Source organism: Nerophis lumbriciformis, linkage group LG04 (genome assembly GCF_033978685.3).
Source record: "Nerophis lumbriciformis linkage group LG04, RoL_Nlum_v2.1, whole genome shotgun sequence".
Classification (NCBI taxonomy): Eukaryota; Metazoa; Chordata; class Actinopteri; order Syngnathiformes; family Syngnathidae; genus Nerophis; species Nerophis lumbriciformis.
The window spans coordinates 48,213,278-48,237,500 of NC_084551.2; the positions used below are offsets into that span (position 1 = coordinate 48,213,278).

A 24,223-nucleotide genomic window follows, 5' to 3' on the forward strand; every position below is an offset into this window, starting at 1 on the left:
CAACCTGCACTCCTTCAAAGAGCTTATCAATATTCCGACACGACTCCGACGGAGGCTAAACGAAATTTGACAGCACTCAAGAGCCACAAGGGACTCGTGTCCTTTAAGTAGTGACAGCGTGTAATGATTTTAATTAAAAGCTTTTTAATCCAGCGCTCCTTTAGAAAGGTAATCAGATCTCCGGGGAGTCCCGTGATTGAGTGCGGGCTTAAGTAAGGATTTGGAGAGCAGCGTCAGGTGGGCATGGAGGTGGACAGAAGGCATAAGGATGAAGGGTTGATGAAGTCAGTTTTTGGTTAGGACCGCTACTTTGTTGGCTGGAAGACTCGTTGTTAGAATAATTATGTGTAAGTTTTACAAAAGTTTCCGTTTTTGGAAGAAGCTGTCTTTGTTGCACCAAGTCAAAGGCTTGTAAAATTCCACTGATGGGAAGAGACGGGAGGGGTTATCTATTGTGATCCAAGACTTGCCCAAGCTCGATCCAGGACCAGTCCAAGCCCGAGGCATCTTTTTTTTCTGTGTTAATGTGACCAAAAACAATGGCTGTTTACATACACCCCATTCCTTTAGAAAGGTAATCAGATCTCCGGGGAGTCCCGTGATTGAGTGCGGGCTTAAGTAAGGATTTGGAGAGCAGCGTCAGGTGGGCACGGAGGTGGACAGAAGGCATGTCCGACCTGGAAGGATAAGGATGAAGGGTTGATGAAGTCAGTTTTTGGTTAGGACCGCTACTTTGTTGGCTGGGAGACTCGTTAGAATAATTATGTGTAAGTTATCACAAAAGTTTCCGTTTTTGGAAATTTCCGGCGAGCAGACAGAAGCTGTCTCTGTTGCACCAAGTCAAAGGCTTGTAAAATTCCACTGATGGGAAGAGACGGGAGGGGTTATCTATTGTGATCCAAGACTTGCCCAAGCTCGATCCAGGACCAGTCCAAGCCCGAGGCATCTTTTTATTTTGTGTTATTGTGACCAAAAACAATGGCTGTTTACATACACCCCATTCCTTTAGAAAGGTAATCAGATCTCCGGGGAGTCCCGTGATTGAGTGCGGGCTTAAGTAAGGATTTGGAGAGTAGCGTCAGGTGGGCACGGAGGTGGACAGAAGGCATGTCCGACCTGGAAGGATGAAGATGAAGGGTTGATGAAGTCAGTTTTTGGTTAGGACCGCTACTTTGTTGGCTGGGAGACTCGTTAGAATAATTATGTGTAGGTTATCACAGAAGTTTCCGTTTTTGGAAACTTCCGGCGAGCAGACAGAAGCTGTCTTTGTTGCACCAAGTCAAAGGCTTGTAAAATTCCACTCATGGGAAGAGACGGGAGGGGTTATCTATTGTGATCCAAGACTTGCCCAAGCTCGATCCAGGACCAGTCCAAGCCCGAGGCATCTTTTTCTTTTGTGTTAATGTGACCAAAAACAATGGCTGTTTACATACACCCCATTCCTTTAGAAACAGCTGTTATGTAAACAGGGAAAGTCCAAATAAAAAGAGGTGGCGTACAATCTTTCGCCAGAGCTTGCTGAGACACTGTGCAAGGGTACAGTGTCCGGGCGTCTCTCCTCAAATTGAGCCAAATTTGATTCTCCATCCATCCATCCATCTTCTTCCGCTTATCCGAGGTCGGGTCGCGGGGGCAGCAGCCTAAGCAGGGAAGCCCAGACTGCCCTCCCCCAGCCACTTCGTCCAGCTCTTCCCGTGGGACCCCGAGGCGTTCCCAGGCCAGCCGGGAGACATAGTCTTCCCAACGTGTCCTGGGTCTTCCCCGCGGCCTCCTACCGGTCGGACGTGCCCTAAACATCTCCCTAGGGAGGTGTTTAGGGTGGCATCCTGACCAGATGCCCGAACCACCTCATCTGGCTCCTCTCGGTGTGGAGGAGCAGCGGCTTTACTTTGAGCTCCCCCCGGATGGCAGAGCTTCTCACCCTATCTCTAAGGGAGAGCCCCGCCACCCGGCGGAGGAAACTCATTTCGGCCGCTTGTACCCGTGATCTTGTCCTTTCGGTCATAACCCAAAGTTCATGACCATAGGTGAGGATGGGAACGTAGATCGACCGGTAAATTGAAAGCTTTGCCTTCCGGCCCAGCTCCTTCTTCACCACAACGGATCGATACAGCGTCCGCATTACTGAAGACGCCGCACCGATCCGCCTGTCGATCTCACGATCCACTTTTCCCTCACTCGTGAACAAGGATCCGAGGTACTTGAACTCCTCCACTTGGGGCAAGATCTCCTCCCCAACCCGGAGATGGCACTCCACCCTTTTCCAGGCGAGAACCATGGACTCGGACTTGGAGGTGCTGATTCTCATCCCAGTCGCTTCACACTCGGCTGCGAACCGATCCAGCGAGAGCTGAAGATCCTGGCCAGATGAAGCCATCAGGACCACATCATCTGCAAAAAGCAGAGACCTAATCCTGCAGCCACCAAACCAGATCCCCTCAACGCCTTGACTGCGCCTAGAAATTCTGTCCATAAAAGTTATGAACAGAATCGGTGACAAAGGGCAGCCCTGGCGGAGTCCAACCCTCACTGGAAACGTGTCCGACTTACTGCCGGCAATGCGGACCAAGCTCTGGCACTGAGCATACAGGGAGCGGACTGCCACAATCAGACAGTCCGAAACCCCATACTCCCTGAGCACTCCCCACAGGACTTCCCGAGGGACACGGTCGAATGCCTTCTCCAAGTCCACAAAACACATGTAGACTGGTTGGGCAAACTCCCATGCACCCTCAAGGACCCTGCCGAGAGTATAGAGCTGGTCCACAGTTCCACGACCAGGACGAAAACCACACTGTTCCTCCTGAATCCGAGGTTCGACTATCCGGCGTAGCCTCCTCTCCAGTACACCCGAATAGACCTTACCGGGAAGGCTGAGGAGTGTGATCCCACGATAGTTAGAACACACCCTCCGGTTCCCCTTCTTAAAGAGAGGAACCACCACCCCGGTCTGCCAATCCAGAGGTACCGCCCCCGATGTCCACGCGATGCTGCAGAGTCTTGTCAACCAAGACAGCCCCACAGCATCCAGAGCCTTAAGGAACTCCGGGCGGATCTTATCCACCCCCGGGGCCTTGCCACCGAGGAGCTTTTTAACTACCTCGGCAACCTCAGCCCCAGAAATAGGAGAGCCCACCACAGATTCCCCAGGCCCTGCTTCCTCATAGGAAGACGTGTTGGTGGGATTGAGGAGGTCTTCGAAGTATTCCCTCCACCGATCCACAACATCCGCAGCCGAGGTCAGCAGAACACCATCCTCGCCATACACGGTGTTGATAGTGCACTGCTTCCCCTTCCTGAGGCGGCGGATGGTGGTCCAGAAATGCTTCGAAGCCGTCCGGAAGTCGCTTTCCATGGCTTCCCCGAACTCCTCCCATGTCCGAGTTTTTGCCTCTGCGACCGCTGAAGCCGCACACCGCCTGGCCTGTCGGTACCTGTCCGCTGCCTCAGGAGTCCCATGAGCCAAAAGAACCCGATAGGACTCCTTCTTCAGCTTGACGGCATCCCTCACCGCCGGTGTCCACCAACGGGTTCTAGGATTACCGCCACGACAGGCACCAACTACCTTGCGGCCACAGCTCCAATCAGCCGCCTCGACAATAGAGGCGCGGAACATGGTCCATTCGGACTCAATGTCCAGTACCTCCCTCGTGACATCTTCAAAGTTCTTCCGGAGGTGGGAATTGAAACTTTCTCTGACAGGAGACTCTGCCAGACGTTCCCAGCAAACCCTCACAATGCGTTTGGGCCTGCCAGGTCTGTCCGGCATCTTCCCCCACCATCGCAGCCAACTCACCACCAGGTGGTGATCGGTAGAAAGCTCCGCCCCTCTCTTCACCCGAGTGTCCAAAACATGAGGCCGCAAATCCGATGACACAACTACAAAGTCGATCATGGAACTGCGGCCTAGGGTGTCCTGGTGCCAAGTGCACATATGGACACCCTTATGCTTGAACATGGTGTTCGTTATGGACAATCTGTGACGGGCACAAAAGTCCAATAACAAAACACCCCTCGGGTTCAGATCCGGGCAGCCATTCTTCCCAATCATGCCTTTCCAGGTTTCACTGTCGCTGCCAACATGAGCATTGAAGTCCCCCAGTAGAACGAGGGAATCACCCGGGGGAGCACTCTCAAGTACTCCCTCGAGTGAATCCAAAAAGGGTGGGTACTCTGAGCTGCGGTTTGGCGCGTAAGCGCAAACCACAGTCAGGACCCGTTCCCCCACCCGAAGGCGGAGGGAAGCTACCCTCTCGTCCACCGGGTTGAACTCCAATGTGCAGGCTCTGAGCCGGGGCGCAACAAGAATTGCCACCCCAGCCCGTCGCCTCTCACTGCCGGCAACGCCAGAGTGGAAGAGAGTCCATCCCCTCTCGAGAGAACTGGTTCCAGAGCCCTTGCTGTGCGTCGAAGTGAGTCCGACTATATCTAGCCGGAACTTCTCCACCTCGCGCACTAGCTCAGGCTCCTTCCCCCCCAGCGAGGTGACATTCCACGTCCCAAGAGCTAGCTTCTGTAGCGGAGGATCGGACCGCCAAGTGCCCTGCCTTCGGCTGCCGCCCAGCTCCCATCGCACCCGACCTCTATGACCCCTGCTATGGGTGGTGAGCCCATTGGAGGGGGGACCCACGTTGCCTCTTCGGGCTGTGCCCGGCCGGGCCCCATGGGGACAGGCCCGGCCACCAGGCGCTCGCCATCGTGCCCCACCTCCGGGCCTGGCTCCAGAGGGGGGCCCCGGTGACCCGCGTCCGGGCGAGGGAAATCTGGGTTCCTTGTCAGTGTTCCTCATAGAGATCTTCGAGCTGCTCTTTGTCTGATCCCTCACCTAGGACCAGTTTGTCTTGGGAGACCCTACCAGGGGGCATAAAGCCCCCGGACAACATAGCTCCTAGGATCATTGGGACACGCAAACTCCTCTACCACGTTAAGGTGGCAGCTCAGAGAGGAGATTCTGATTCTGTCTGCGTTTAATTCCTTGCTTCTAGTCTCGTTTAATAGATGTCATCAGTGTTTGAACCTGACACTCGCTGTGTTCAATTGGAAGAGCAGCGCCATCTTGCCACACCCGCCGGACTGCAGATGTTCTTTATTTTCTGTTTCGATTCTTGGGGGTAACGATTCAATTCATAATCGATTTTCGATTCAAAATCAATACTTCTGAATAACATTGGGTGCCAGTTCTACACACCCCGTTTCCATATGAGTTGGGAAATTGTTTTAGATGTAAATATAAACGGAATACAATGATTTGCAAATCATTTTCAACCCATATTCAGTTGAATATGCTACAAAGACAACATATTTGATGTTCAAACTGATAAACTTTTTTTTTTTTTGCAAATAATCATTAACTTTAGAATTTGATGCCAGCAACACGTGACAAAGAAGTTGGTAAAGGTGGCAATAAATACTGATAAAGTTGAGGAATGCTCATCAAACCCTTATTTGGAACATCCCACAGGTGAACAGGCAAATTGGGAGCAGGTGGGTGCCATGATTGGGTATAAAAGTGCTCAGTCATTCACAAACAAGGATGGGGTGAGGGTCACCACTTTGTCAACAAATGCGTGAGCAAATTGTTGAACAGTTTAAGAAAAACCTTTCTCAACCAGCTATTGCAAGGAATTTAGGGATTTCACCATCTACGGTCCGTAATATCATCAAAGGGTTCAGAGAGTCTGGAGAAATCACTCCACGTAAGCAGCTAAGCCTGTGACCTTCCATCCCTCAGGCTGTACTGCATCAACAAGCGACATCAGTGTGTAAAGGATATCACCACATGGACTCAGGAACACTTCAGAAACCCACTGTCAGTAACTACAGTTGGTCGCTACATCTGTAAGTGCAAGTTAAAACTCTCCTATGCAAGGTGAAAACCGTTTATCAACAACACCCAGAAACGCCGTCGGCTTCGCTGGGCCTGAGCTCATCTAAGATGGACTGATATAAAGTGGAAAAGTGTTCTGTGGTGTGAGGAGTCCACATTTCCAAATTGTTTTTGGAAACTGTGGATGTGGTGTCCTCCGGACCAAAGAGGAAAAGAACCATCCGGATTGTTATAGGCGCAAAGTTGAAAAGCCAGCATCTGTGATGGTATGGGGGTGTATTAGTGCCCAAGACATGGGTAACTTACACATCTGTGAAGGCGTCATTAATGCTGAAAGGTACATACAGGTTTTGGAGCAACATATGTTGCCATCCAAGCAACGTTACCATGGACGCCCCTGCTTATTTCAGCGAGACAATGCCAAGCCACGTGTTACATCAACGTGGCTTCATAGTAAAAGAGTGCGGGTACTAGACTGGCCTGCCTGTAGTCCAGACCTGTCTCCCATTGAAAATGTGTGGCACATTATGAAGCCTAAAATACCACAACGGAGACCCCCGGACTGTTGAACAACTTAAGCTGTACATCAAGCAAGAATGGGGAAGAATTCCACCTGAGAAGCTTAAAAAATGTGTCTCCTCAGTTCCCAAACATTTATTGAGTTGTTAAAAGGAAAGGCCATGTAACACAGTGGTGAACATGCCCTTTCCCAACTACTTTGGCATGTGTTGCAGCCATGAAATTCTAAGTTAATTATTATTTGCAAAAAAAAATAAAGTTTGAGTTTGAACATCAAATATTTTGTCTTTGTAGTGCATTCAACTGAATATGGGTTGAAAAGGATTTGCAAATCATTGTATTTCGTTTATATTTACATCTAACACAATTTCCCAACTCATATGGAAACGGGGTTTGAATGATTAACTGCATTCCTCCATAAAATAGATAAACAGCTCAGATACATTTGTGCGTTACGTACCGTAAATTCCGAACTATAAGCCGCTACTTTTTTCCTACACTCTGTACCCTGCGGCTTATAAGATAGTGCGGCTAATTTATGGATTTTTCGCCGATAAAAGCCATAATAATAAAAATAGTTTAAAAAAAAACAACTAAACAAGCAAATACACCAATAAAGTGTTTGGTTTTTGCTATGGCGCCATTTTTTGCAGGTGTCCTTCCATTTACGGGTATTGCTCTACCAACCGAGCTATATCGCCCTGGTATAGCTCTGTTGGTAGAGCTACCATACCGGTATTGGAGTCTTGCGTATTGGCCTGAAAAAGATATTGATCCGATATGATATCAACATGAATCATACATACTTTATAATTAGTAGTGTGGGGCGGGATAGCTCGATCGGTAGAGTAGCCGTGCTAGCAACTTGAGGGTTCCAGTTTCGATACCCGCCTCCGCCATCCTCGTCACTGCCGTTGTGTCCTTGGGCAAGACACTTTACCCACCTGCTCTCAGCGCCACCCACACTGGTTTAAATGTAACTTACATATTAGTTTCACTATGTAAAAGCGCTTTGAGTCACTAGAGAAAAGTGCTATATAAATATAATTCACTTCACTTTTTTTTCCTTCTTTTTTTTTAACCGAACTGCCGTGTTCGTCTTCCAGCCTTGCATAGCGTTGCTGCTCGTATGGATTCTTCATTCATCATTCATCATTCCAAGCAACGTTTGTAAGCTTTACAATATAACTAAAACAATTAGCCGTTTTACTGCCCTGCTCCAGACACCATTTGTAAACAATTAAGGTATGTAAATAAACATTTAGAGACTATTTGCTGTGTAAATAACTCACTTCACCAAATCACCAACAATGATTACCGAGCGCGGCCACCGCTGCCGCTCACTGCTCCCCTCACCTCCCAGGGGTGGAGCAAGGGGATGGGTCAAATGCAGAGGACAAATTTCAACACACCGAGTGTGTGTGTGACTATCAGTGGTACTTCAACATTACTTTAACTCCACAACGTTTATATACGTGCGGCTTATTCTTAGTAGATTGCATTACTCATAGCAAGCCAGTTTCATTTCATCGGTGCGGTCCGGAAAATACGGTAATTATCCGCACGACAAATCAAGATGTCCTGGAGAGGATTAGGCTGACCTTGAACGGTAGTTCTGCAAGGTGCTTTTCTGAAACATGTAGGAGAGACTGATCTCCTAGTAACCCCTGATTGAAACATTTGAAATGTGGGTGGTTGATGAGCCGTATTTATGTTTATTGGTTGGTGTATGTCTTGTTGCGTTTGGACCAGTTGTTCCTCCCAGGGAATTCAAGTCGCTGGTCGCTCCCAAGCTCTTTACGACACTTAAAGCTGAGTAGAAGAACCACCAGAGACAGAATAGGCATTTTGTAATATATTTGCAAAGCTTTGTAAATATACTGAGACCAGTCCAGCATAGAACATTCAATCGCGCAGCTAAGATGGTCTTCCCCCCCCGAAATGGAAAACCCTCTATTCTATAAAGTCTCTCCCCCTCCCTCCCTCGCTGTCTTGTCTTTTCAGCCCAAACACATGCCCATTGTCCTCCGCACCTGGACATAAGAATAGATAAGAAGAAGGAGTATCTCTCTTTCTTACATTCCACACTCAAGGTTAGCACACAGTATTTGCAGACAACCAAAAGACCACAATTGGAAGAAAAACACTAGCTGTTTTGTAATATGATTATGAAATTAAAGAAGTAACACTTAAATACGGATATATGTAAATATCTGCCTCCGACAGTCTCCGGGAGCATTCAGGGATGCAGCTGTTTGTGGTTTGATGTTGATATCTGTGTGTTTTTAATTGTTTTGGTTTTTTTTCCCCAAATGTATTTAATTATAATTATTATGATTGTTTGGTTCAATTATGTGGCTAAAAACAAAATAAAAAAAAAAGACATTAAAAATCAATCCAATAGAGGTGTGAATCTTTTGAGCACGTAACGATTCGATTAGATTCCGATTGCCGGGGTGACGATTGGATTCGGAATCGATTTTCGACTTGACACGATTCTCGATTCAAACCGATTCTTTGCAATGTATTATATAGTATAATAATTACAGTATAATGACACTTTCTCGAAACAGGTTATGGGTTAGAAAAGCCCTTTCTGGTTGCATGGAGATGGCCTAATAGTTGATTCTTAAAGAATAAACTATTACAATTTTTTAATTTTTTTCAATCGATTTTTGAAATTGATTAATAAATGCAAAATCGGAATGTATGTACAAACCCCGTTTCCATATGAGTTGGGAAATTGTGTTAGATGTAAATATAAACGGAATACAATGATTTGCAAATCCTTTTCAACCCATATTCAATTGAATGCACTACAAAGACAAGATATTTGATGTTCAAACTCATAAACTTTTTTTTTTTGCAAATAATAATTAAATTTAGAATTTCACGGCTGTAATACGTGCCAAAGTAGTTGGGAAAGGGCATGTTCACCACTGTGTTACATGGCCTTTCCTTTTAACAACACTCAGTAAACGTTTGGGAACTGAGGAGACACATTTTTGAAGCTTCTCAGGTGGAATTCTTTCCCATTCTTGCTTGATGTACAGCTTAAGTTGTTCAACAGTCCGGGGGTCTCCGTTGTGGTATTTTAGGCTTCATAATGCGCCACACATTTTCATTGGGAGACAGGTCTGGACTACAGGCAGACCAGTCTAGTACCCGCACTATTTTACTATGAAGCCACGTTGATGTAACACGTGGCTTGGCATTGTCTTGCTGAAATAAGCAGGGGCGTCCATGGTAACGTTGCTTGGATGGCAACATATGTTGCTCCAAAATTTGTATGTACCTTTCAGCATTAATGGTGCCTTCACAGATGTGTAAGTTATCCATGCCTTGGGCACTAATACACCCTCATACCATCACAGATGCTGGCTTTTCATCTTTGCGCCTATAACAATCCGGATGGTTCTTTTCCTCTTTGGTCCGGAGGACACGACGTCCACAGTTTCTAAAAACAATTTGAAATGTGGACTCGTCAGACCACATAACACTTTTCCACTTTGCATCAGTCCATCTTAGATGAGCTCAGGCCCAGCGAAGTCGACGGCGTTTCTGGGTGTTGTTGATAAATGGTTTTCGCCTTGCATAGGAGAGTTTTAACTTGCACTTACAGATGTAGCCACCAACTGTAGTTACTAAGAGTGGGTTTCTGAAGTGTTCCTGAGCCCATGTGGTGATATCCTTTACACACTGATGTCTGTTGTTGATGCAGTACAGCCTGAGGGATGGAAGGTCACGGGCTTAGCTGCTTACGTGCAGTGATTTCTCCAGATTCTCTGAACCCTTTGATGATATTACGGACCGTAGATGGTGAAATCCCTAAATTCCTTGCAATAGCTGGTTGAGAAAGGTTTTTCTTAAACTGTTCAACAATTTGCTCACGCATTTGTAGACAAAGTGGTGACCCTCGCCCCATCCTTGTTTGTGAATGACTGAGCATTTCATGGAATCTACTTTTATACCCAATCATGGCACCCACCTGTTCCCAATTAGCCTGTTCACCTGTGGGATGTTCCAAATAAGTGTTTGATGAGCATTCCTCAACTTTATCAGTATTTATTGCCACCTTTCCCAACTTCTTTGTCACGTGTTGCTGGCATCAAATTCTAAAGTTAATGATTATTTGCAAAAAAAAAAAGAAAATGTTTATCAGTTTGAACATCAAAATGTTGTCTTTGTAGCATATTCAACTGAATATGGGTTGAAAATGATTTACATCTAACACAATTTCCCAACTCATATGGAAACGGGGTTTGTATATACAGTGTATGTATATATATATATATATATATATATATATATATATATATATATATATATATATATATATATATATATATATATATATATATACATATATATATATATATATGTAGCTTTGATGTAGCATGCTTGAATTCTGTCATGAGGAAAGCTTCCTCTGTATCTTAGTTACATTTAATGGAGAGTAACTTATAGTTACATTCTCCAAGTAGCTTGTCCATCACTGGGTTTAACTGTATTGAAGTAAAAAACAAAACATCTCAGCTTCACCTCAGTGCTAGAATGTGTAAAAAAACGATTGTGTCCACGTTGGACGTCTTTGAGAACCTGGACGTAAGGAAGAAAAGCGGACTGGTCTTTAGGGGTCACGGTCCCCCCCCCCCTCCTCTCCTTTGTCTCCCTCCTTTTAATTACCTTCCCTTATCTCTCCTCTCACCTTGCCGCGTTCTCCGCCAACCTCCTCGCCTTCCCTTTGGCTTCGGACTGAGCTCGCTTTAACTCGCTTCTCCGTCCGGTCCCCGGCCGTCGGCGCCGTTGCCGCGTCGGTTCGGGTCGCCGTGTCCCCTCCCCTTCAATCTCCATCTCGCCGCTGTCGCGCGGCCGGCGTGAGATGGATGGCAGTCATTACTTCCCGTTAACGAGAGCCCGTCGACGTCCCTAAAGTGGGCCGCCCGGCGCCGGTGAAGTCATGTGGTTACGGGCGGCTGGAGACTTCTGTGATCACCTTCAACTCTAAAAGTTTAACGGCGCCCGCCGACAAGCTGCGAGGTGGAGATAAAAAAAAAAATAGTCACCTTGGAGTTGATTGGTTGATTGATGACGTCACAGGAAGTTGTCATGCAGGAACAACGCTCACCTTATTATGAAATTGCATAATTAAGGATGGGTATCTTTCACAGTTGAACCGATACGGTACCGATTCCCGGTACTTGGGAATCGATACCCGTACTCAACGATACTTTTGTGTGTATTATTAAATAATTGTTTTTAACTATGATCACTTCCAGTTCTTATATCTTGTTTTAGTATCAGTGTCAATTTCTTGAAAATTGCAGCATTACCTCGAGTCGGCTCTCGGTGCTGCTGGAGTGACGTCCAAGTGTTAGTGTCGATGAAAGTTTTATATCATAATTATCTTAACCAAAATAAGCACAGTTAGTATAACTGCAATCTTGTTGAACGAGCCTCAAAAATACTTATAGATGCACTGAAATAAGTAGTTAGAAAACTCACTATTTTGCAAGTTTACCACTGTGTTACATGGCCTTTCCTTTTAACAACACTCAGTAAACGTTTGGGAACTGAGGAGACACATTTTTGAAGGTTTTCAGGTGGAATTCTTTTCCATTCTTGCTTGATGTACAGCTTAAGTTGTTCAACAGTCCGGGGGTCTATGTTGTCGTATTTTACGCTTTATATTGCGCCACACATTTCCAATGGGAGACAGGTCTGGACTACAGGCAGGCCAGTCTAGTACCTGCACTCTTTTACTATGAAGCCACGTTGATGTAACACGTGGCTTGGCATTGTCTTGCTGAAATAAGCAGGGGCGTCCACGATAACGTTGCTTGGATGGCAATCAATACCTGTATATACCTTTCAGCATTAATGGTGCCTTCACAGATGTGTAAGTTACCCATGTCTTGGGCACTAATACACCCCCATACCATCACAGATGCTGGCTTTTCCACTTTGCGCCTATAACAATCCGGATGGTTCTTTTCCTCTTTGGTCCGGAGGACACGACGTCCACAGTTTCCAAAAACAATTTGGAAATGTGGACTCGTCAGACCACAGAACACTTTTGCACTTTGCATCAGTCCATCTTAGATGAGCTTGGGCCCAGCGAAGCCGGCGGCGTTTCTGGGTGTTGTTGATAAATGGCTTTCGCTTTGCATAGTAGAGTTTTAACTTGCACTTGCAAATGTTGCGATGAACTGTAGTTACTGACAGTGGTTTTCTGAGATGTTCCTGAGCCCATGTGGTGATATCCTTTACACACGGATGTCGCTTTTTGATGCAGTACCGCCTAAGGGATCGAAGGTCCGTAATATCATCGCTTACGTGCAGTGATTTCTCCAGATTCTCTGAACCTTTTGATGATATTACGGACCGTAGATGGTGAAATCCCTAAATACCTTGCAATAGCTCGTTGAGAAATGTTTTTCTTTAAACCGTTCGACAATTTACTCACACATTTGTTGACAAAGTGGTGACCCTCGCCCCATCCTTGTTTGTGAATGACTGAGCATTTCATGGAAGCTGCTTTTATACCCAATCATGGCACCCACCTGTTCCCAATTAGCCCGTTCACCTGTGGGATGTTCCAATAAGTCTTTGATGAGCATTCCTCAACTTTCTCAGTCTTTTTTGCCACTTGTGCCAGCTTTTTTTAAACATGTTGCAGGCATCAAATTCCAAATGAGCTAATATTTGCAAAAAATAACAAGTCCGGTCTTAAACCGTTAAATATCTTGTCTTTGCGGTCTATTCCATTGAGTATAGGTTGAAAAGGATTTTACAAATCATTGTATTTTGTTTTTATTTACAATTTACACAACGTGCCAACTTCACTAGTTTTTGGTTTTGTATGTTATGTTTGAGTTGCTCAACGGCGGGACCTAATTCAACAAGTTCTCAACGTTTTTTTAGTGTCTTATGCTTGCTGGGTAGCAATTTTAACTTTTTAATTTCAACACCTTCAAACTTGTTGATAGAAACTACAACTAAGATGCACGTTGCAATCAAACAGCTGGTGCGTGATTAGTGCAATACTTACAGTGTTAACACTATGTAGGGCGCAACAGACTGAACTGACCACCCCACCATGAACTACACACTACTGCCATCTAATGGCTTGGACTTGCAACTGCAACAAATGTGTCAGAGCTGCAAAAAATAATAAGAAATGTAATTACAACTGGACAGTAGTCATCATAATCAGCTCATTTTTATTTAAAAAAAAATAGATTTTAACACCAAAAACAAATAATATTTATGAACACACAAAAGTACCGAAAATTATTACTGTTGAGTATCGATTTCGGTTCCCAGGTGCCGGAAATTGGTACCGTATTGGTTCAAATGTGAACAGTGTGGATGTAAAGAATGAATGGAATATATATATATTTTTTTGTATTTTTTGATATTTTATACTAATGGGTTTCACCTTGTGCTTTAATTAAAATGTTGCATTACCTTGCAATGACAACAAAGGAATCTATCTGCTGTGTGGGAGTGAGAAGTCATTCAAACACACGTAAAAGCACTGTGGAAGTTAACAATGCCCACAAACACTATTGCACATTTGAGCCGCGTGGCAAACGCTGACTTTTGAAAAGGTACTGCACAGGTGTGCCTAATGAAGTGTCTCACCTGCTTTAGTGTTTTCCACGTCGCTCGGACTGACAGAAATTGCTTTGGCCGGCGCACTCCGCTATTGATTTTATTTCTGTTCTGTCCCATCTCGGTGACTGCGGAGAAGTGCATCAATCAGTCTGTGTTGGACATGTCGTCGTGGTCGCGCATATCGATCCCTGCCAAGCGGCAGAAATGTAAAATATCTTCTTTCAGACTCGCTGGCCCCACATCAGAGGTCACCAAACACAACATTGTGTATTTAGTGTATATTATACAAACCCCGTTTCCATATGAGTTGGGAAATTGTGTTAGATGTAATTATAAACGGAATACAATGATTTGCAAATCATTTTCAACCCACATTCAATTGAATGTATATGATATTTGATGTTCAAACTCATAAACTTTATTTTTTTTTGCAAATAATAATTAACTTGGAATTTCATGGCTGCAACACATGCCAAAGTAGTTGGGAAAGGGCATGTTCACCACTGTGTTACATGGCCTTTCCTTTTAACAACACTCAGTAAACATTTGGGAACTGAGGAGACACATTTTTTAAGCTTCTCAGGTGGAATTCTTTCTCATTCTTGCTTGATGTACAGCTTAAGTTGTTCAACAGTCCGGGGGTCTCCGTTGTGGTATTTTAGGCTTCATAATGTGCCACATATTTTCAATGGGAGACAGGTCTGGACTACAGGCAGGCCCGTCTAGTACCCGCACTCTTTTACTATGAAGCTACGCTGTTGTAACACGTGACTTGGCATTGTCCTGCTGAAATAAGCAGGGGCGTCCATAATAACGTTGCTTGGATGGCAACATATGTTGCTCCAAAACCTGTATGTACCTTTCAGCATTAATGGCCCCTTCACAGATGTGTAAGTTACCCATGTCTTGGGCACTAATACACCACCATACCATCACAGAGGCTGGCTTTTACACTTTGTGCCTATAACAATCCGGATGGTTCTTTTCCTCTTTGGTCCGGAGGACACGACGTCCACAGTTTCCAAAAACAATTTGAAATGTGGACTCGTCAGACCACCGAACACTTTTCCACTTTGTATCAGTCCATCTTAGATGAGCTCAGGCCCAGAGAAGCCGACGGCGTTTCTGGGTGTTGTTGATAAACGGTTTTCGCCTTGAATAGGAGAGTTTTAACTTGCACTTACAGATGTAGCGACCAACTGTAGTTACTGACAGTGGGTTTCTGAAGTGTTCCTGAGCCCATGTGGTGATATCCTTTACACACTGATGTCGCTTGTTGATGCAGTACTGCCTGAGGGATCCAAGGTCACGCGCTTAGCTGCTTACGTGCAGTGATTTGTCCAGATTCTCTGAACCCTTTGATGATATTACGGACCGTAGATGGTGAAATCCCTAAATTCCTTGCAATAGCTGGTTGAGAAAGGTTTTTCTTAAACTGTTCAACAATTTGCTCATGCATTTGTTGACAAAGTGGTGACCCTCGCCCCATCCTTGTTTGTGAATGACTGAGCATTTCATGGAATCTACTTTTATACCCAATCATGGCACCCACCTGTTCCCAATTTGCCTGCACACCTGTGGGATGTTCCAAATAAGTGTTTGATGAGCATTCCTCAACTTTATCAGTATTTATTGCCACCTTTCCCAACTTCTTTGTCACGTGTTGCTGGCATCAAATTCTAAAGTTAATGATTATTTGCAAAAAAAAAATGTTTATCAGTTTGAACATCAAATATGTTGTCTTTGTAGCATATTCAATTGAATATGGGTTGAAAAAGATTTGCAAATCATTGTATTCCGTTTGTATTTACATCCAACACAATTTCCCAACTCATCTGTATGTAATCTATGTTTTATGGGTATTTATCCGATATTGTATGATATATTTATTTTCAAGTCACACACAACTTGTCTGCTCGTCTTAAACTAGTCAGAGCTGTGACACTTTTATAAGTTGTTCCTCTGCTGTCCATTTTTTTTGATGAGCTATTCACTTTCTTCTAAACCGGAGGTCTTCAACATATATATGTATGTATGTATACATAGCTCCAAAACCAGTAAAGTTGGAACGCTGTGTAAATGGTAAATAAAAACAAAATACAATGATTTGCAAATCCTTTTCAACTTATATTCAATTGAATTGACTGCAAAGACAAGATATTTGATGATCGAACTGGTAAACTTTGTTATTTTTTGCTCATTCGGAATTTGATGCCTGATACATGTTTCAAAAAAGCTGGCACAAGTGGCACAAAAGACTGAGAAAGTTGAGGAATGCTCATCAAACCCTTATTTGGAACATCCCACAGGTGAACAGACTAATTGGGAACAGGTGGGTGCCATGATTGGGTATTAAAGCAGCTTCCATGAAATGCTCAGTCATTCACAAACAAGGATGGGGCGAGGGTCACCACTTTGTCAACAAATGTGTGAGCAAATTGTTGAACAGTTTAAGAACAGCATTTCTCATCCAGCTATTGCAAGGAATTTAGGGATTTCACCATCTACGGTCCGTAATATCATCAAAGGGTTCAGAGAATCTGGAGAAATCGCTGCATGTAAGCTATGATATTACGGACCTTCGATCCCTCAGGCAGTACTGCATCAAAAAGCGACATCGGTGTGTAAAGGATATCACCACATGGGCTCAGGAATACTTCAGAAAGCCACTGTCAGTAACTACAGTCCATCGCTACATCTGTTAGTGTGAGTTAAAACTCTACATTGCAAAGCCAAAGCCATTTATCAACAACACCCAGAAACGCAGCCGGCTTCGCTGGGCCCGAGCTCATCTAAGATGGACTGATGTGGAAAAGTGTTCTGTGGTTTGACAAGTCCACATTTCCAAATTGTTTTTGGAAAATGTGGAAGTCGTGGAGGAAAAGAACCATCCGGATTGTTATAGGCGCAAAGTTGAAAAGCCAGCATCTGTGATGGTATGGGGGTGTATTAGTGCCCAAGACATGGGTAACTTACACATCTGTGAAGGCGCCATTAATGCTGAAAGGTACATACAGGTTTTGGAGCAACATATGTTGCCATCCAAGCAACATCTTTTTCATGGACGCCCCTGCTTATTTCAGCAAGACAATGCCAAGCCACATGTTACAACAGCGTGGCTTCATAGTAAAAGAGTGCGGGTACTAGACTGGCCTGCCTGTAGTCCAGACCTGTCTCCCATTGAAAATGTGTGGCGCATTATGAAGCCTAAAATACCACAAGGGAGACCCCCGGACTGGTGAACAACTTAAGCTGTACATCAAGCAAGAATGGGAAAGAATTCCACCTGAAATTTTTTTTAAATTGGTCTCCTTAATTCCCAAACGTTTACTGAGTGTTGTTAAAAGGAAAGGCCATGTAACACAGTGGGGAAAATTCCCCTGTGCCATCTTTTTTGGAATGTGCTCAAACATTAAGTATCTTGTCTTTGCAGTCTATTCAATTGAATATAAGTTGGAAAGGATTTGCATATCATTGTATTCTGTTTTTATTTAAAAGATACACAACGTGCCAACTAAACTGGTTTTGGGTTTTGTAGTTAAATCGGATTTATAGCTTAGCGCTTTTATTTTGAAGCCGGAAACGTGATTGATGTGAGAAAGTGTCTTCCATCCATCCATTTTCTACCGCTTATTCCCTTTGGGGTCGCGGGGGGCGCTGGAGCCTATCTCAGCTACAATCGGGCGGAAGGCGGGGTACACCCTGGACAAGTCGCCACCTCATCGCAGGGCCGAGAAAGTGTCTTGACATGTTTTAATGTTGAATCGGTTCTTTGCAACACAAACAAAGTCTCCTTTTGACTTCCTGTCGACCGTCTTTCATTTCTGCGTAGCTTTTATGTCATCCTACTTACTAAATCAGTCCCAGTAACAATCTAAATGTTATGTTATCACTGCACCTTCATGGTAACCTGAACACGGAAGTGAAGCACCACCCACCTGAGCGATGCAGAAAGCAGGTGTTTGCTGCATCCTGCTGCAGTCCTTTTTTGTCGGGAGAACAACTTGTTATGGCTTTGAACCTGATAGTTCCATAATGTGCCCTTTTTAAAAAAAATCCCATTTCTGTTCGCTTGTGGCTCATTAGTAACAAGTGAACTGCAACCAAGTTCCCCCCGCTACGGCATCGCCCGAGGGTCAAACAGGACGCGTTTGCGTTGATGGGCCCTTTAAAAAATTGGTTATTGAAAGTTATAGTTGACGCATTATCGCGTTAACTTAGACAGCCCTAATATAGATATGGACTCTCACACTATTATGGTAGATCCACTATGGACTGATCTCTCACACTATTATGTTAGATCCACTATGGACTGGACTCTCACACTATTATGTTAGATCCACTATGGACTGGACTCTCACACTATTATGTTAGATCCACTATGGACTGGACTCTCACACTATTCTGTTAGATCCACTATGGCAGGGGTCGGCAACCCGCGGCTCTAGAGCCGCATGCGGCTCTTTAGCGCCGCCCTAGTGGCTCCCTGGAGCTTTTTCAAAGATGTATGAAAAATGGAAAAAGATGAGGGGAAAAAATATATTTTTTGTTTTAATATGGTTTCTGTAGGAGGACAAACATGACACAAACCTCCCTAATTGTTATAAATCCCACTGTTTATATTAAACATGCTTCACTGATTTGAGTATTTGGCGAGCGCTGTTTTGTCCTACTAATTTTGGCGGTCCTTGAACTCACCGTAGTTTGTTTACATGTATAACTTTCTCCGACTTTCTAGGACGTGTTTTATGCCACTTCTTTTTCTGTCTCATTTTGTCCACCAAACTTTTAACGTTGTGCATGAATGCACAAAGGTGAGTTTTGTTGATGTTATTGACTCGTGTGGAGTGCTAATCAGGCATATTTGGTCACTGCATGACTGGAAGCTAATCGATGCTAACATGCTATTTAGGCTAGCTATATGTACATATTGCATCATAATGCCTCGTTTGTAGCTATATTTGAGGTCATTTAGTTTCCTTTAAGTCCTCTTAATTCAATTTATATCTCATGACACACTATCTGTATGTAATATGGCTTTTAATTTTTTTGCAGCTCCAGACAGATTTGTTTTTGTATTTTTGGTCCAATATGGCTCTTTCAACATTTTGGGTTGCCGACCCCTGCACTATGGACTAGACTCTCACACTATTGTGCTAGATCCACTATGGACTAGACTCTCACACTATTGTGCTAGATCCACTATGGACTAGACTCTCACACTATTGTGCTAGATCCACTATGGACTAGACTCTCACACTATTGTGCTAGATGCACTATGGACTGGACTCTCACACTATTATGTTAGATCCACTATGAACTGGACTCTCACACTATTATGCTAGATCCACTATGGACTGGACTCTCACACTATTATGTTAGATTCACTATGGACTGGACGCTCACACTATTATGTTAGATCCACTATGGACTGGACTCTCACACTATTATGCTAGATCCACTATGGACTGGACTCTCACACTATTATGTTAGATCCACTATGGACTGGACTCTCACATTATTAGGCTAGATCCACTATGGACTGGACTCTCACATGTCATAGAGGATCAAGCATAATAGTGTGAGAGTCCAGTTCATAGTGGATCTAACATAATAGTGTGAGAGATTATGCTTGATCCACTTTGGACTGGACTCTCACTATTATGTTAGATCTACTATGGACTGGACTCTCACTATTATGTTAGATCCACTATGGACTGGACTCTCCCACTATTATGCTAGATCCACTATGGACTGGACTCTCACACTATTATGTTAGATCCACTATGGACTGGACTTTCACACTATTATGCTAGATCCACTATGGACTGGACTCTCACACTATTATGCTTGATCCTCTATGACATGTGAGAGTCCAGTCAATAATGGATCTAACATAATAGTGTGAGAGTCCAGTCCATAGTGGATCTGGCATAACAGTGTGAGAGTCCAGTCCATAGTGGATCTGGCATAATAGTGTGAGAGTCCAGTCCATAGTGGATCTAGCATAATAGTGTGAGAGTCCAGTCCATAGTGGATCTAACATAATAGTGTGAGAGTCCAGTCCATAGTGGATCTAACATAATAGTGTGAGAGTCAAGTCCATAGTGGATTTAACATAATAGTGTGAGAGTCCAGTTCATAGTGGATCTAACATAATAGTGTGAGAGTCCAGTCCATAGTGGATCTAACATAATAGTGTGAGAGTCCAGTCCATAGTGGATCTAGCATAATAGTGTGAGAGTCCAGTCCATAGTGGATCTAGCATAATAGTGTGAGAGTCTAGTTCATAGTGGATCTAGCATAATAGTGTGAGAGTCCAGTCCGTAGTGGATCTAGCATAATAGTGTGAGAGTCAAGTCCATAGTGGATCTAGCATAATAGTGTGAGAGTCCAGTCCGTAATGGATCTAACATAATAGTGTGAGAGTCCAGTCCGTAATGGATCTAACATAATAGTGTGAGAGTCCAGTCCATAGTGGATCTAACATAATAGTGTGAGAGTCCAGTTCATAGTGGATCTAACATAATAGTGTGAGAGTCCAGTCCATAGTGGATCTAACATAATAGTGTGAGAGTCCAGTCCATAGTGGATCTAGCATAATAGTGTGAGAGTCCAGTCCATAGTGGATCTAGCATAATAGTGTGAGAGTCTAGTTCATAGTGGATCTAGCATAATATTGTGAGAGTCCAGTCCGTAGTGGATCTAGCATAATAGTGTGAGAGTCAAGTCCATAGTGGATCTAGCATAATAGTGTGAGAGTCCAGTCCATAGTGGATCTAACATAATAGTGTGAGAGTCCAGTCCATAGTGGATTTAACATAATAGTGTGAGAGTCCAGTTCATAGTGGATCTAACATAATAGTGTGAGAGTCCAGTCCATAGTGGATCTAACATAATAGTGTGAGAGTCCAGTCCATAGTGGATCTAGCATAATAGTGTGAGAGTCCAGTCCATAGTGGATCTAGCATAATAGTGTGAGAGTCTAGTTCATAGTGGATCTAGCATAATAGTGTGAGAGTCCAGTCCGTAGTGGATCTAGCATAATAGTGTGAGAGTCAAGTCCATAGTGGATCTAGCATAATAGTGTGAGAGTCCAGTCCGTAATGGATCTAACATAATAGTGTGAGAGTCCAGTCCGTAATGGATCTAACATAATAGTGTGAGAGTCCAGTCCATAGTGGATCTAGCATAATAGTGTGAGAGTCCAGTCCATAGTGGATCTAACATAATAGTGTGAGAGTCCAGTCCATAGTGGATCTAACATAATAGTGTGAGAGTCCAGTCCATAGTGGATCTAGCATACTAGTGTGAGAGTCCAGTCCGCAATGGATCTAACATAATAGTGTGAGAGTCCAGTCCATAGTGGATCTAGCATAATAGTGTGAGAGTCCAGTCCATAGTGGATCTAGCATAATTGTGTGAGAGTCCAGTCCATAGTGGATCTAACATAATAGTGTGAGAGACCAGTCCATAGTGGATCTAACATAATAGTGTGAGAGTCCAGTCCATAGTGGATCTAGCATACTAGTGTGAGAGTCCAGTCCGCAATGGATCTAACATAATAGTGTGAGAGTCCAGTCCATAGTGGATCTAGCATAATAGTGTGAGAGTCCAGTCCATAGTGGATCTAACATAATAGTGTGAGAGTCCAGTCCATAGTGGATTTAACATAATAGTGTGAGAGTCCAATCCATAGTGGATCTAGCATACTAGTGTGAGAGTCCAGTCCGCAATGGATCTAACATAATAGTGTGAGAGTCCAGTCCATAGTGGATCTAGCATAATAGTGTGAGAGTCCAGTCCATAGTGGATCTAGCATAATAGTGTGAGAGTCCAGTCCGTAGTGGATCTAGCATAATAGTGTGAGAGTCCAGTTCATAGTGGATCTAACATAATAGTGTGAGAGATTATGCTTGATCCACTTTGGACTGGACTCTCACTATTATGTTAGATCTACTATGGACTGGACTCTCACTATTATGTTAGATCCACTATGGACTGGACTCTCCCACTATTATGCTAGATCCACTATGGACTGGACTCTCACACTATTATGTTAGATCCACTATGGACTGGACTTTCACACTATTATGCTAGATCCACTATGGACTGGACTCTCACACTATTATGCTTGATCCTCTATGACATGTGAGAGTCCAGTCAATAATGGATCTAACATAATAGTGTGAGAGTCCAGTCCATAGTGGATCTGGCATAACAGTGTGAGAGTCCAGTCCATAGTGGATCTGGCATAATAGTGTGAGAGTCCAGTCCATAGTGGATCTAGCATAATAGTGTGAGAGTCCAGTCCATAGTGGATCTAACATAATAGTGTGAGAGTCCAGTCCATAGTGGATCTAACATAATAGTGTGAGAGTCCAGTCCATAGTGGATCTAACATAATAGTGTGAGAGTCCAGTCCATAGTGGATCTAACATAATAGTGTGAGAGTCCAGTCCATAGTGGATCTAGCATAATAGTGTGAGAGTCCAGTCCATAGTGGATCTAGCATAATAGTGTGAGAGTCTAGTTCATAGTGGATCTAGCATAATAGTGTGAGAGTCCAGTCCGTAGTGGATCTAGCATAATAGTGTGAGAGTCAAGTCCATAGTGGATCTAGCATAATAGTGTGAGAGTCCAGTCCGTAATGGATCTAACATAATAGTGTGAGAGTCCAGTCCGTAATGGATCTAACATAATAGTGTGAGAGTCCAGTCCATAGTGGATCTAGCATAATAGTGTGAGAGTCCAGTCCATAGTGGATCTAACATAATAGTGTGAGAGTCCAGTCCATAGTGGATCTAACATAATAGTGTGAGAGTCCAGTCCATAGTGGATCTAGCATACTAGTGTGAGAGTCCAGTCCGCAATGGATCTAACATAATAGTGTGAGAGTCCAGTCCATAGTGGATCTAGCATAATAGTGTGAGAGTCCAGTCCATAGTGGATCTAGCATAATAGTGTGAGAGTCCAGTCCGTAGTGGATCTAGCATAATAGTGTGAGAGTCCAGTCCATAGTGGATCTAGCATAATAGTGTGAGAGTCCAGTCCATAATGGATCTAGCATAATAGTGTGAAAGTCCAGTTCATAGTGGATCTAGCATAATAGTGTGAGAGTCCAGTCCATAGTGGATCTAACATAATAGTGTGAGAGTCCAGTCCATAGTGGATCTAACATAATAGTGTGAGAGATTATGCTTGATCCACTATGGACTGGAATCTCACACTATTATGATGGATCCACTATGGACTGGACTCTCACACTATTACGCTAGATCCACTATGGACTGGACTCTCACACTATTATGCTAGATCCACTGTGGACTGTACTCTCTCACTATTATGTTAGATCCACTATGGACTGGACTCTCACCCTATTATGTTAGATCCACTATGGACTGGACTCTCACCCTATTATGCCAGATCCACTATGGACTGGACTCTCACACTATTATGCCAGATCCACTATGGACTGGACTCTCACACTATTATGCCAGATCCACTATGGACTGGACTCTCACACTATTATGCCATTGCACCGGTCGCCCAGGTGGTGGGTCCCCACATCTGCGGTCCTCTCCAAGGTTTCTCATTGTCATCCCATTGGGTTGAGTTTTTCCTTGCCCTGATGTGGGATCTGAGCCGAGGATGTCGTTGTGGCTTGTGCAGCCCTTTGAGACACTCTTGATTTAGGGCTATATAAGTAAACTTTGATTGATTGATTGATTGATTGATTGATTGATTGATATAAACACAGAATCATTGCCGCTTTCTTGTTGTAATGCTTTCAAAAAAAGACAGTTTTTAACACACATACTGAACTACACAATAGAACCGAGTCTATTACAGGATTCCATGATTTTCGAGTAGTTATGAGGAGGTAACATGCTCCTCTGATGTGTCTACAGAGATAACTCCAGCGCTCCTACTGCCACCGGTCGATGGAGCCTCGCCGGCAGTCCCGGACGCCTCAGAGACGACCTCAGCTGCCGGGACGGACGAGGGGCCGTCACAGCTCCACTCGCCCGCCGAACCGGACCTGGACCCCGACGCCGAGCCCGAGAAGGAGCTGGACCCAGAGACGGAGGAAGAGAAAGCGAAGCGTCTTCTCTACTGCTCGCTGTGCAAGGTGGCCGTCAATTCGGCATCGCAGCTGGAGGCCCACAATAGCGGTGAGAGCTTCTAGAAACCTTCGTCAGTCAGTATGTTTCCATGCACTCAATTAGTCTGGTTTCTCAAAATAAGCTTTCTTAT

The 24,223-nt window shown here is 44.1% G+C and overlaps 1 protein-coding gene across 2 annotated transcripts in view; it reads left to right on the top strand.

The window, feature by feature from the left end:
- Positions 1-24,223, top strand: part of znf385d (zinc finger protein 385D) — a 264,331-nt gene that overhangs the window by 186,372 nt on the left and 53,736 nt on the right. For both annotated transcript variants that reach the window (XM_061956540.2, XM_061956548.2), the window contains exon 4: positions 23,878-24,141. In XM_061956540.2, the coding sequence (XP_061812524.1) occupies positions 23,878-24,141 (264 nt within the window). The remainder of the gene's footprint in view (positions 1-23,877; positions 24,142-24,223) is intronic.